The following is a 14,153-nucleotide window of genomic DNA, read 5'->3' on the forward strand; positions in this document are numbered from 1 at the left end:
ATGCATATAATAAATATTTGATAACAATACATAACTGGGGGGGGGGGGGGTGTGGGGGGGTTGCAAGATTGGCTACCAGGGACGAGGGATACTACTCCCATTTTGGCATTTGGAATGTGCTCACCGAAGCATTATTCTGGAAGCTATGAGAACTTAAATGATTGATTGGTCTGAATGATAACACCACCTGACCATAGTGCCGGACTCAAAATTCAACATGCAGGGCAAATAAGGATAGTTCTTGTAAGCTCAAAGTTCCATGTATCATTATCATGTAGTAGTTATATTTGGCAAACTATTGCCATGGAAAATTGCAGTTAGCTCAACAAGTTTTAATTTAGATAATAACCAAATTCTGACCCTGAAACTTAGGGACCCTAAACCTAAACTATATTTCTTCAACGTAGTCAAGAAGATCTTCAACCTCCTGCTTCAAAGCTGCAACTTTTAGTTGATGTGAAGCAACCCGATTCTCAAGTTCCCTTCCTCCAATCTTCTTCTCATAGCAGTCCACTATGGTTGAATGCTTTGCTATCAGCCTCTCTTGCAATTCCTTCTCCTTCGCCACCAGCTCCTCCACCTACATAAACAGCCAGTATTGATTACATTCAGAAACGTGGATGCACAGCAAAACAGAAGGAAGTGAACATGCTAACAGAACATGATTTATATTGTTCAGTTTTGGCAATTGTATTACAATTCATGTCCCAAGTGATAGTTGAATGCTGTTATAAGTAACTGCTAATTCAGTTAGCAATAGCTCTTGACCGCTTCATGGGATAAATTCCAAAAATGTATCCTCTATTGATGATAAAAGGATAACAAATAAATAGGCAAACCTTTGGCAATATCTGAGTAGCCTGAGGAGAAGATTGCAAGAATGAAAGCAACGGCTTCAACTCTTTGGAATACTCTTTAAACAAGCTGTCAGCAGTCTTTCGAGCAGTTTTACAAGCTTGAACATCCCCAGTCCTAGAAAGATCATGCAGTGATGCTTCTAACCTTTCATGCTTAGATAGGCACTGGTTGATAATACTTATGACTTGCTGAATTGTTGCTCGCACCTGAGATCATAAATGAGTTAATATTATAATATATGTTAGTTTTTTCTGTGGTAAACAATGATGTCAGATGGAACTGAAAAAAGTACATGGTATGACATCCTCCTTACCTCATCCCACTGCAGTTTTGCCAAATAAGAGGCAGAGGACTTCGAGATTGACAAGTCCACATGCATGTATACGATGCAAGAAACAAAAAGGATGAAAAATCCAGAAATCAACATAAATGGCTCCCTAAGCATCGAAAGTTTGTTGAACCTATAATAGACCTGCAGTACAAACAGCATTTTTGAAAAACAAAAAAAAAGTCATTCAAGACATCTATCATTTAATTATGTGGAATATCAAGACCAGAAGCTATTTTTCCTTCTAATTTTTGTTGCATAAGCAAAATGATACATTCAATTGTTGGCTGTATCAAAGAAAAGAAAAACCCAGTTCAATCATGAAGAAATATTGCTTATAAAATCTAAGAAATGTAGGTCCTGCACTTCAACGTATTGGAAAATTAGAAACTTAGAACAAGAGTTCTTCAAGTCTCAAAGGATGGGAAACCCAGATGTATTGCCCACCAATATGCACCACATTACACACAAGAAAGCAGTTGTCTACAATTTCCTTTCAAATACCTTAACCTCTCCAAAGAATAGCAAAACAAAAGAAGAAGATATCTGACTTCTGTTAAATCCATTAGTGTAGGAAGGCCTTGCACAATAATGTTGAAACATTTCTGAATTTCTTGGAGGAAATGCACGTTTTTTTAACACAAAAACAATGCTACAACTGTACACAATATTTACAGTAATCAAGCATCCTCAAAACCAAGTCGCAATTAAGAATAGCAAAAACATTCTTCCATGCCTTTTAATAAACTATGAAGGACCAGCACCCCTCTTGTTCCAATTTTCATTGAATTCACTAGTCTTAAGCTAGTCTCTTGTTTCGCATTCGATAAAGTTAGTCCTGTAGTAACAATGGCCTTAATTCACACTTTAGCACTTCGATGCAGTTCATAGATATCGAAATAGGCAGTAGAAGTACCTGGAAATACTGATTATGTTCAGGAACAACATTGGTCTTTTCCAGCACAACAACTGGTCTCCCAGCAACATCTAAGTGGGAAATTTTGGTCTGCATTAAATCAGAAAAACAATCAAATAAAGGAAGATAGCCTCAATATTTTATAGTAGAGAAGAAATTATGCCCAAGATGAAAAGCAACTTGAAACATTGAAAAAATAATGTTAAGAAATATGAATACAAGACAACCAAGAGAAGACAATATAAACTCTCAACACTATGATACCTCTTGTCCTTGTTTTACAGGAAAGGGAGTAGAAATAGATATATCATCAGATCCCTCTGGCAAAACAACCTGCAACAAGAAAACCAAGTCAAGAGCCTAAAGATAACATTCTTGTAGGAAATGTTTTCTATTGAACAAACCTTCACAATGATATTATCAGTGACCAAATCATTTATTGGGGAACCAAAAGAGAAGTTAAGGAAACGTTTCCCCTCTGACCCAAATAAAAAATCTTGAAGTGGCAAACCATATCCAATGGTAAAAGTAGTTCTCCAGCCTCCAAACAACGGATATCTAGGTTCAATCAACAGTTCTGTCTGCAATTTAAGAGAAAACTTGAATTACAAACAAGAGCAATTATTCCAATAATTTGTTTTGCGTCAATCAAAATGTCAACCTTTTTAGGATCACCCCAGACATTAGATGTTGAAATATTTCCAATCTCATCTCTATAATAAATGGAATGAGCTCTTGGTGGCAATTTTGCAACAAGATTCCTGAAGGCTGATGCACCTCGAAGGTGTGGTCTAGCCTGAAAGTCAAGCCTGCAGGATCAAAGAATAAAACCTGAATCAAATTTTAAATATTATAGCAATCACCAACATGATACTAACACATAAAGATAAAGTAACTGACCTGGAAAATTCACCCTTACTTTTAGCACCTCCATGGACAATGTTATAGTGTTCTGTAACTTGCACATTGCCCCAATGGGAAATTTCTATCTCCCTCACTAACTCTTGAGCAACAGCAAATGGTTGATTGGTTTCAAAGTGAACAACTACGGGTGCATATGAAAAGGGAGGAAGGTTTTCATATGGGCCATATTTGATATCAGAGCCATGGATATTAGTATTCTCTAATTTCGTATACATTTCTATTCTAGCCTTGGGCAATTTAACAGTAAGGGACTGAACCTTAACTGCATAAGGGGAGAGATAGTGAGCAGTATCTTGGAACAAAACTAGCTGAATATCAGCTTGTGTAATTTCCTCAGGAAATGGCCGTAATACATGAGTAAATACTGCGAACACATCTATAGTCAAACTATCTCCTTCACCCAAAGCCTTAGGTAATGATACTGAATGAAAAATCAGAGATGGAGGCAATTCCTCTGGATTGGCAACATTTATGGGGAGGTTACTACCTGAGTTTTTCACTTTCCCTTTACCCTCATTAAGGGTTGCCTTCAAATATGCTAAATTTTTTGCCTGAATCTCAGGAAAGGTGAGCAAAACCTCAGAAACTGGACCAGGACCAGCATTCTCCACCTAAAAATGTGAGGTAGCGGTAAGAAATGCAAGCTTAAGGTTCACGAGCCAATTCCCAATTCCAAAACAAACAAAGTTTAAAAGGGCTTCAATAAGCGAATCAGTAACTTATTTCCAGTTGAAAACATCAAGATCAAACATCAAAATCTTAAAAGAATTGGAAAAAAAAAAAAAAAGCAAATCAGTGAAGCACCTTTAATGTAGACGCAACGCGCACAATTTGAGAAGTCAAATCAATCTGCAACACAAGATCATCAAACATAAGTTCGAGATTTCAAAAACAACCATTCAAGAAAATAAGATATCTGAAATTGCAAAACTTACACGGCGATCGACTTTGGAGAGAATGACATCGGAAAGTACAGTAGGAGTTGTTGTTGAGAGTAAAACAAGTGTCGTAAACAACAAAAGTAAATCAAAACGAAATCCCATAACTAGTCTTTCGTTTCGATCAGTACGGCGTTTCTCTGCAGGGGACTACTTGAATATAGATTGATAGATCCTCCTCTGCTCGAACGTTTGATTCTCTCTGACTCTGTGATGCAATCAGCATAGATTACACGGAGCCCGATTTCTTCGTCGGGTCGGGCCAGGCAAGATGGTTTCAATTATGTAACTCGGCCCATTACGCATTTTTTTAGTGATAAAAGCCATTTAACATGGATTGAATGGAATGTCATCTATTTGTGGGCTGGACATTAGAGAGATTATATTAGAGCTTAGGCCCTTCAAACTCAAATCGTAATACTCACCCATGCGACCCATTTTATGGGCCGGAAAAGACGAAACGTGGACACGTGACACCTAAAAATGGCCGAAGCTTGAAGATAACACCGGGTGGGAAACACAACACTCTCTCTACACAAGTCTTCACCACTGCGTCGGAGGCGCAGCCACCAGAACCAGGTTTTTACAATCTACTTGGGTTTCGGTGGATTTTTTAGATTATTGTTAGAGATACAACAATGGAGACATCTCTAAGATATGGAGTAGATTCCAAAGCCCTTAAAATTCATGCCAAGGAGAGGTTTGCCATTGATTCCAGCACCCACTTGCAGGTAACTCGGGTTGATTTCTTGATATTATTTATGGGAATTCTTTAAAATGCAAATTTGGGGCTTTAATTTATTTATTTTTTTGGTTAGGTTCATGGGGAGCTAGATACAAGAATTGGAGCTCCTAGTTATGTCAGTGCAATGATAAGACACTTTTACCCAGATGTATGTTTCTTGTAATCCTTAATATGGGGAGATAAGTCTTGTTCTTTTAAGAATACGGGCTGACGTTGTATTGATTTAACTGTAGTTGTCTGCTTGTCTTGGAGTGGGATTGCAATATGATAAGCATGAAAAACTCAGGTATTTTGTTCGAGGAAAAAAGGGTTTTCCTGTGACAAATGATGGTTTGATAAGCTTCAATGTTAAGGGACGATGTGATGTTGACAAAGAATTTAAACAGGTTGGTGTTTTCTTTGCGTTTTGTATATGAGAATTGGTATTTTTTTTATTTGTAATGTAAGTTTTTGATACTGTGTAGTTTATTTGGAGATTTTGTTCATTGATTGAAGTAGATTGTAAGCTGTTGTTCTAGCTACCATATGCAGCTAATTTCCTTCCCTTACCATGACAGAGGAATTCAAAAGCAGCTGCGGACGTTTCTTGGAGCATATATAATTTCCATAGAGAACAAGATGTTAGATTCAGAATTGGGTATGAAGTGATTACCAAGGTACATTTCCCATAGCTTTATGGTTAAAACATCTGAAAGCCTGTGCATTGTGTTATACATTGCCATAGTCAAAAGCAACTGCTTTCGACTTGAGTTGTCTTCCTTTTTCCACTTTTTATTTATTTATTTATTTTCCCTATTCAGGTGCCTTATCTGCAGATTAAGGAAAATAATTGGACCCTCAATGCTGACATGAATGGTAAATGGAATGTCAAATTTGATTTGTGAGCAAAGAAAGAGCATGATATATTCTCTTAGAGGTGAGATGCGTGACTGTAGAATGCCTGTTGATTTATTTATTTGTTTTAGGTTCTGACCGGACTGAATAATAAACTGCAATCTGCTAATATGTCTAGGGCCATCAATTAGATTTTTCACAAATTTTCATCCATCAAGAATTCTTACCTTTCATGCTGATTTTAGGTGATCTCTTTTTGTGTAGATTGTTCGTTACAATTTGACCCTCTTGTGGGATTCAGTAGAATGCGTAATTCTAGTTCTCCATTGCTGATTATGGAACTTGTCGAACTAGTGTTTGTGACTTGCATAAGGTATCCAACTAAGTGTGTGTTGTATATGAAGTTAAGATAGGAAATCAGCATATACTAATACCCCTCACCCATTTATCTTCTAACACCCTGCTGCCAACATGTATTTAAATGAAGAAACTAAGAAGGTCATTTGAGCTGATGAGCAAAAACTTGTATTTTCTGTGTACAATAGACTCTTCTATTGATCTATGTTTCTATTTGTTGGTAAATTTGATTTTTATTTTCAACTTTTTGCATGGATAGCTTGATTTCAGTTGGATATATCCAATCCTGTGTCTTTTTTTCCCGATGAAAGTGCCATGGTTCATGGCTAGGAAGCAGAGCGGTCCTTTGAGATGCAATCTGATAGTCAACTGGACAAGTAATGGTGTGGATGATTAGGTGGTAGATGTTGAAATTGGTAGCAAATGAAATTTAGGAGATTATTTTTTATTGCAATATTATCTTGTTGGGATGATGCTTTGAGAAGATATAACTGGATGCCACTTTTGAAGTGGCTTGTCTACCTTTTAGCATAAACTGACCGTGATCTAGCATTCTTGTTCTTGATATTCTTACAGTGACGGGTCCATCATTTATTGTAGTCTGACTACGGTTTCACGTTCTTGTTTGCAGGGAGTAGTTTCTGTTTGGCCTACTTGGAATTCCAATAAGAGCACATCGTTACAGGGGTGATTTGAACAAACAATTGCTTAGCTATGTATTATGTAGGTAAATTGAGGATTGTATTCCCTTTTAAACATTATGCTTCATATCCTTGTTCCATATACTGAACATTGTTTCATGCCTGGGATATGGAAATCATTTCTTTGCATAACTTCAAATTGGCACGTAAAACAAAAATATATAATTCACGTCCATGAGCCATGAGCTAGAATCAGTCACTGAACCACGTTACCACGGAGGCGGCCCTTCGACTTTGAAGGCTTGAAAATTTGTGTTTCTGTACCCCTCTCTTCTCTTGAACGGAAGTGAGATCCATCAATATGGTAAAATATTGATGGAAAATTCGGCAGGGAAAGACGGAATAATGTGGATAAGTTTGGAGGCGACAGAGGAAGCAACGCGCATGGCACATACCTCGGTGGGTCGTTGAATGTTTACCACACAAGTCACAGCTCACAGGTCACAAGCACGACAAGGGTGTCTGTCACACAAAGTCTTTTTATCTAATTACCCAACGTATGCTATGGGTTCGAAATTTTCGCGCCTTGTTTTCCACGTGGCACGTGTTTAGTTCATGGAACACTACTTGACCTGACCTTCGAGAGCGTTTGGCAGCTACGTGTTCCAAGCTTGTTTGGGATTGGATTGGGATTGGAATTGCAGTTGCAGTTTAAGGTGTTTTTTTATTTAGAAATATATCAAAATAATATTTTTTTTATTTTTAAAAATTATTTTTAAGATCAGCACATCAAAACAATCCGAAAACATAAAAAAAATAATTTTTAGCAAAAAAAAATTGATTTTTTTAAAAACGTGAGTTGGACCGCGTTTCCAAACGGTCCTGAAAAGATATGAAAAAAATGGAAGCTCACATTCTGATGCTCAAAGCATGCATGTGCTAAGGCACGTCGTGATGATGTGTTCTGCGATCCACAATTATAATATTGGTATCTATGAGCGTTTTAAAGGTTTGGGCTTTGGCTGTCATTGCGATCCGCATCGATCCACAACTGTTCTTGTTAATCATTACTCTAATCTCGAAGGCCAACACAATAGAATCAAGATCATATGATGTTATCTCACGCTAACGTATTCAAAGCATTAACTTGCTTTGAGCACTCTGATTTCTTCAAAATAACAGTATCAGAGGCACGACCTTATCGGGTAAGGCCAGGAGTGCATGGCTAGTAAAAGGGACGAGGCGACCGGTGCACACTCGAAGTGGTATGTTTATCAAAAATTTGAATTTTTTAAATTATTTTATTTTATGTTTTTTTGATCATTTTGATGTCCTATTTGTTAACTATGTGTTTAATATTGTGATGCATAACATTTTTTTTCTTGAAAATATTTTATTAGAATCATAAAATAAACATTAAAAAATATTTTTTCAATATTTTTAAAGTGAACATACTAAAAAACAGAGGCTTTCACACTTTTAAATACTCAATGGGGATTTGGATCATGACCTGAAGATGATCTAAACTACAAAATAAAAAAACTTTAATTAAAACTAGTTCGTGGATTGATGTAAGGAATTTATAATTCAAAATATAATTCAAGCTTTTAGTTAAATTATAAAAGATATTGATTTGATTAACCCAGTTAAGTTTCTAATGATTTGGTTAACTTAATTACACTCTATCCATGGGATCAATATCAAAAATAAGAACAAAATATTGTTTTAATAATAAAAAAATAACCTAATAATTTACAAGTTACTTGCAAGCGATTTCTTTTTTCAAGTCAATTATTACATTGGAATCTCATTTATTTATTAATATATTTATGAATAGCATTCGAATCTCTTTTGCGATTACTGCTTTCTACGAAAATGGGACAATCCACGGAATAATGCTACTCTCTAGTACAAGAGAGGAAATGGTTCGTTCTTGCCAGTCAAAGGAAGCATTAAGGTTTTTTTATGGCTACTTAATTCTACTTCATCAGTATTGCTTCCCAGCATATACTTTCGGTCTGCGGAATTTCAATCACATGAACTCGGATTTTGACTTCATTTTCTGCTCCTACCCCACCTTGCTCATGTGTAGTTCAATATATATATATATATATATTTTATTAACATGGGTGCCGAGTCAGTTTGTATGTATCTCGATTAATTTCACGGGTCTCGAAGTTAACAACCATATAAATCTTCAATGATCATCGTATTAATAATAATATGATTCGAATCTAAAACTACAAAAATAAATAATTTTTTTAGCCCGAAGCTCTTATTACTAAAACGCTATACTGGGACACTATGGTTAATATATATAAATATTTGTTCTGAGTAATGTGGGCACTGACTGAGCAATCCCGTGATTGATGATGGGTGGTAATTGCTTTGAAAAAACAAGAAATCTGGACCAAGAAAGAAAGGACGTGTCTGATAAGTATCGTGCCGGGATGCTGATTACTTACCCAATAAAATGGATAATTTCATGGCACCTTTTAGTAATTAACTTTTAGTAATTAATGACGTCGTCCTAGTTATTTTCTAAATCTATCTTTTAAAAATTAATAAAGGAGGAACAACACATCATCTACCATTTAACATAATGAAAATATTATAAAAAAATTGGTTGAAAATCAAATTTCAGACATAAAATAACCATAGCTCAATTTCTTGGTGACCTTACAGTCGCTGGAAATTGGGCTAGTCGTCGACATGTCAATAACAATATTTAAAAAATTAATAAAGGATGAACAATAGATTATCTACCCTTTAACCTAATGAAAATATTAAGAGGCTAGTGCATGAATCAGGTCTTTTATTAGCATGAGCTCGTGCTAAAAAATGTCCTCATTTTTCTGTCTTTAAAAAAATAAATGTTATTTCATGCAAAAAATGTCTCGCGCCCCTGTTATTAAACGAGGAATAATTCCGAGAATATAAAGTTAATAAATTTAGTAGAATGTATATTTAGAATGGATGTTCATAGGTTAATTTAAGTTTAAGTTAAAAAATTTTATTGTTTTAATTAAATATTTTTATTTTTGATTTTTTCTTTCAACATTTCCATAATGATTTCCTACCGAAGGTAAAAAAACAAACAAAGTATGTGAATATTTTTTTTAATTTATTTTTTTCTAAAGTTATCACGGTCTCGTGAACTGAATCATGAGTTTGGTTGATTAATTTAAATTGATGAATGTTAACCTAATATATTATTATCTCAAAATGTTATTGTTTTAATGTTTAAAAAATATATAGTTAAATATATATCATATTTTAAATTCATAATTAAAAATTAATATATTATTTTTTCAGTATATTTTTTTAAAAAAAATATTGTATTAAAATTTCATATTCAAGCCATGTTTTTTCCTTACAAGTCTAAGCCCCCTCGTGATTTTATTTTAAGCTCGGTTTAGATATAAATTCGGATAGAAATATTTCAAGGATGACAGAGGGCCAGGCTTGATTGTTTGAAAAGTTATGATGTAAAAATTAAATCCAAACAAATGGGGGGAAATAACAAAAAATATTTTTTTAATAAATAATTTCCTAACTAAGCCCAAGAAACAATGGCCAAGGAGAGAATTTTTAATATTTTTTTTTTAAATTCAAAACAAACATCAAATAAGTTGCGTTAAATTAGTCAAACTTGTATTTAATTATCATTTTAAAACAAAAACAAAAAACATATTTAATTGACGAGATGAAGATATATATATATATATATATTACAAGTAAATTCATATCTTTTTAAATAAAAAAACAAAAAACATGTTTTATTTGTTCTATCTGTTTTTATCTTTTTTTTTTATCTTGAAATAATAATTAAAGACTAAAAAATTTAATTTGGAAGAAATTTTGGTATAAACTTATAACATGGACGATCAATTTAGAATTTGATTGACAAAAAAAATAGTTTTAACACACGCCAAAATCTAATTTAAACCTTTAACAAGATTAAAAAAAAGGTTTTACACGAGAATGAAGTAAATCAACATGTTCCAAATTTTATAATAAAAAATCAAAAAATAAATTTTATTACTTAAAATCTTTATTCCTTACCCCAAACCCTCCTGACATGAAAGAACACAACACTCTCCCTGTCTCTCTCTCTCTAGCACGCACTCTCGAAAAATAAAAGAAACGAAACAGAGCTACTCTCTATCCATCTCGCTAACATGACTCGGCCTTTCAGGCTCCTAAACGCTGACATGAACTCTTCGGCGACTACCACTGGGTCGCCCCCACAACCACCAGCCACGGTGGACCCAGACTTCATGGTCATACTAGCAGCACTTCTCTGCGCTCTAATTTGTGTTCTTGGCCTAATCGCTGTAGCTCGCTGCGCTTGGCTCCGCCGCTTATCATCCCATACTCCAGCACCACCAGTTCCTCTCCCTCCTCCTTCCGTCGCCAACAAGGGGTTGAAAAAGAAAACCCTCCGCTCCCTCCCCAAACAAACCTTCTCTGAAGATTCCGCCGGAAAATTCTCCGACTGTGCAATCTGCTTAACGGAATTCTCAGTTGGAGATGAAATCCGTGTGTTGCCTCAGTGTGGACATGGGTTTCACGTGGCTTGTATTGACACGTGGTTGGGGTCTCACTCTTCGTGCCCTTCTTGCCGTCAGATTTTGATGGTTGACAGGTGTCAGAAGTGCGGGGGTTTGCCTTCAGGTTCGAGTTCTATTAGTGGCGGTGGTGGGGCTGAAACTGAGGCTGGACTAAAGGAGTGTGAAGATGATGCAAATAGGTTCTTGCCGTAGCTTAGTTAGCTTATTTAAAATATTAGAGCTTATTTATATATATATAAAAAAAATTATAGCTAGCAATTTAATCTTGTTACTAATTAAATATGATATTAATCAATTCAGGATTGTAAGCTAATGCTATTTATATTAGGATAGTGGCTGTTTGGTAATTTGATGAATGTTGTTGAAAATAGAAATCAGGAAATAAAAAAATAAATAACAAAAGACAAGCTAGAAGTTGTTTGAAGGAGAGGAATCCAGTAGGCGAGGGGCACCTGTCAAACATTAGCCATCAAATATCCACCACTTGAGTTCTGGCCTGCGTTGACGAGATGCTTGCTTGCCTTCAAAGCTCCGGAGTAGCGGTACAGCAGTTAAACGGCAATTGTTAAAACTTAAAACGAGCGGTATGAAATCCGACCCGATTTTAGAGGTGAATCCGATGCTCCATTGATTAAGCATCCGACATTCATTGTATTTTAAATTAAGCTGTATGCGAGACAACCCGATCAAACTCAATTTACTTGGGGATTTAATTAGTTACCCGATCAACCCTGTCATATCTTGATCTAATTTATATATAAAAAACTTGAAATGTGCTGTTTTGAATGCATCGAATTGACTTAAGTTAATTTATCTACCCCATAGTTTATATTTTAGATCTAGGGTGAGTTTACTAATTTATTTTTAATTAAAACAATGATGTTTCAATGGCAAAAACTATTTTTTTTTTTTGATTAACATGGGTGTCCGGGTTAACTTGTGCGCGCTCGACTAATCTCACGGACCCTGAAGTTAACGACCATGTAAACCTCCAGTGGCCCTGAGGTTTATAAAACTTGAATTGGTGATATCTGAGGAGCAAACTCCAGAGCTTGATCAGTTGAGCTACACCAATCAATGTTAACTAATTGCTTTTTTAATCTCATGAGAAGACCGCTTGGATTGGTTATGGTGAATTTGTTATTTTCTAGTCGATGTCTTGATATTTAGTATTGCGGTGAAGAATATTTTTTAAAATAATTTTTTATTTTAAAATGTATTAAAATATATTTTTATATTATTGATATAAACACGTCAAAATTATCATAAAACATTAAAAAATATATTATTTAAAAACATTTTTTAAACTAAAAATACTTTGAAAAAACACCAAAACATAGGATTTTATTAGAAGCAGGAGCCGTGAAAAAATCAAGAAGTAAATCATATTACTTTGTCCCAATTATAAAGTGGAATGTTTAATTTTATATATCATCCATCGCCTTCGTTGACAAAGCTATAAGATTGAGAGCAAACATTAATGGGTTAATAAATATGATAATATTCCTCGGATCCACAATGGCGTCAGAAAGTGGCAACCGCGAAATTAAGTGCAGCAATACATGTGTCCCATCCCAAGGCTTGTACAAGATAAGTAGAGAACTGTCTTGTCATCGAACGAAGAAGGAGGAGCCATTGTGTTGGAGGCTGGAGGATGAGAGAGATTGCAAGTGCTCGTACTACGTCAGGCCATAAATATTGAAAACTTTGGTTACTACTTACTAGTGCCATGATTTTAATAATTTGATTCAGTTGTTTTTTTGCTTAAAGAAAGGTTATGATTATACTTGAATACAAATAATCCTTAATTTAAATTATTTTTTCACTTCAAATTGAGTTAAAATCCTGATTTATTTAAAAATTAAATTAAAAGATTCAACTCTTAACTTGTATATTATAACTTATACTGTATTTAAAAAATAAATAAAAAACTGCTTCGGGTGGGTTTTATCAAGTATATTTCTACTTAAAATTAATTTAATCTATTTTTATCGTAAATTATTAATAAAAATAAAAATTTATTGACATGCAATCTCATTAAAAAATACGAATAATTAACAAAAGGGGCGAAGGATGTATTAATTTCTTATTGTTTGCGGCCATGGTAACGATATAGTCAACAAACCCACTAACTAACCTATGAACAAGAAATTAATGGCCACTAAAATAATCTCCTTAAGATATGATTAAATATTCACTAAATAAATGTTCACGTAAAGAACCTCATTTATATAGAAATATGCGATCATCCTCTTTCCTGTCTTTACCTAATAAAGATGGTGTTGGTCCACAATATGGTAATTAATTAAAGGCAATATTTCTTATATATATATATTCCATGAAATGAACCGTTTATTCCCTTTTACTTGGAGCCGTTCAATAAAATAAACCTCCACTCCATAAACCACAAAAAGTGATATTAAGTCTTTCAAGTATGGTATCTTTTGTTTTTTTATGTGTTTTGAAAATATATTTTAATTAATATAGTATTTTTCAATGCTTTTAATGTATTAATATAAGAAATATATTTTAATAATATATTTTTAAATAAAAAACACTTCATATTACAATACCTAACATACAACCATCTTTATTTTCTTGTGACTATAAGCCGTGGGATCATGTGCAGGGCACAATTTTCGCCAACTATAAACCATCCGCAGTCATGTATAAAAGTATTAACTTTATGTCAAATTATTGGATTCAATGAATGTATCTTTTAATTTTATAAACTATCATGAATATTTTAATATTTTCATGGGATTTGAGAATCGAGTAAAACATTAGAGGCTAATTTGTGTTTCTCCTTATAAATTAATTTTAATTTTATGAATTATAATATATATTATAATATTTTTTTTCAGATTTATCAATAATTGATGGTTATATAACCACTAATCCTACATTACATGCAACAATACCTAGAGTTACTATTGAAAAAAAAATATAAAAGATCATTTAGCCATGTGGGTTCTTCATAGTAATTATGACCCATTACTTAGCCAATTTAACTCTTAATATAGGATTATTTAAGTCAA

The 14,153-nt window shown here is 34.0% G+C and overlaps 3 protein-coding genes across 4 annotated transcripts; 2 read left to right on the plus strand and 1 right to left on the minus strand.

Moving 5' to 3' along the window:
- Positions 1-238: 238 nt before the first annotated feature.
- LOC7485655 (dolichyl-diphosphooligosaccharide--protein glycosyltransferase subunit 1A) lies at positions 239-4,177 on the minus strand. Its single transcript, XM_002307775.4, has 10 exons — positions 3,962-4,177; positions 3,831-3,875; positions 3,003-3,637; positions 2,764-2,911; positions 2,507-2,683; positions 2,367-2,435; positions 2,103-2,192; positions 1,172-1,330; positions 840-1,064; positions 239-580 (listed from the first exon to the last, which is right to left on the minus strand). The coding sequence occupies exons 1-10, from the start codon at positions 4,067-4,069 to the stop codon at positions 389-391; spliced, it is 1,848 nt and encodes a 615-aa protein (XP_002307811.1). The 5' UTR covers positions 4,070-4,177; the 3' UTR covers positions 239-388.
- A 273-nt stretch (positions 4,178-4,450) lies between these two features.
- On the plus strand, positions 4,451-6,733 carry LOC7494718 (outer envelope pore protein 21B, chloroplastic). Of its 2 annotated transcripts, XR_002981883.1 has the most exons (7): positions 4,451-4,695; positions 4,783-4,857; positions 4,943-5,095; positions 5,267-5,365; positions 5,510-5,625; positions 5,808-5,916; positions 6,532-6,733. XR_002981883.1 is itself a non-coding variant. In XM_002306956.4 (6 exons), the coding sequence occupies exons 1-5, from the start codon at positions 4,603-4,605 to the stop codon at positions 5,591-5,593; spliced, it is 504 nt and encodes a 167-aa protein (XP_002306992.1). In that variant the 5' UTR covers positions 4,453-4,602; the 3' UTR covers positions 5,594-5,625; positions 6,532-6,733. The 2 variants fall into 2 exon arrangements, 1 of the variants encoding a protein (XP_002306992.1); XM_002306956.4 differs by lacking the exon at positions 5,808-5,916 and having other exon boundaries at positions 4,453-4,695.
- Positions 6,734-10,557: 3,824 nt separating this feature from the next.
- LOC7485656 (RING-H2 finger protein ATL8) lies at positions 10,558-11,464 on the plus strand. Its single transcript, XM_002306957.4, has one exon. The coding sequence runs from the start codon at positions 10,723-10,725 to the stop codon at positions 11,305-11,307; it is 585 nt and encodes a 194-aa protein (XP_002306993.2). The 5' UTR covers positions 10,558-10,722; the 3' UTR covers positions 11,308-11,464.
- The last annotated feature ends 2,689 nt before the right edge of the window (positions 11,465-14,153 follow it).

The sequence above is a fragment of the Populus trichocarpa genome, chromosome 5, assembly GCF_000002775.5.
Source record: "Populus trichocarpa isolate Nisqually-1 chromosome 5, P.trichocarpa_v4.1, whole genome shotgun sequence".
NCBI lineage: Eukaryota > Viridiplantae > Streptophyta > Magnoliopsida > Malpighiales > Salicaceae > Populus > Populus trichocarpa.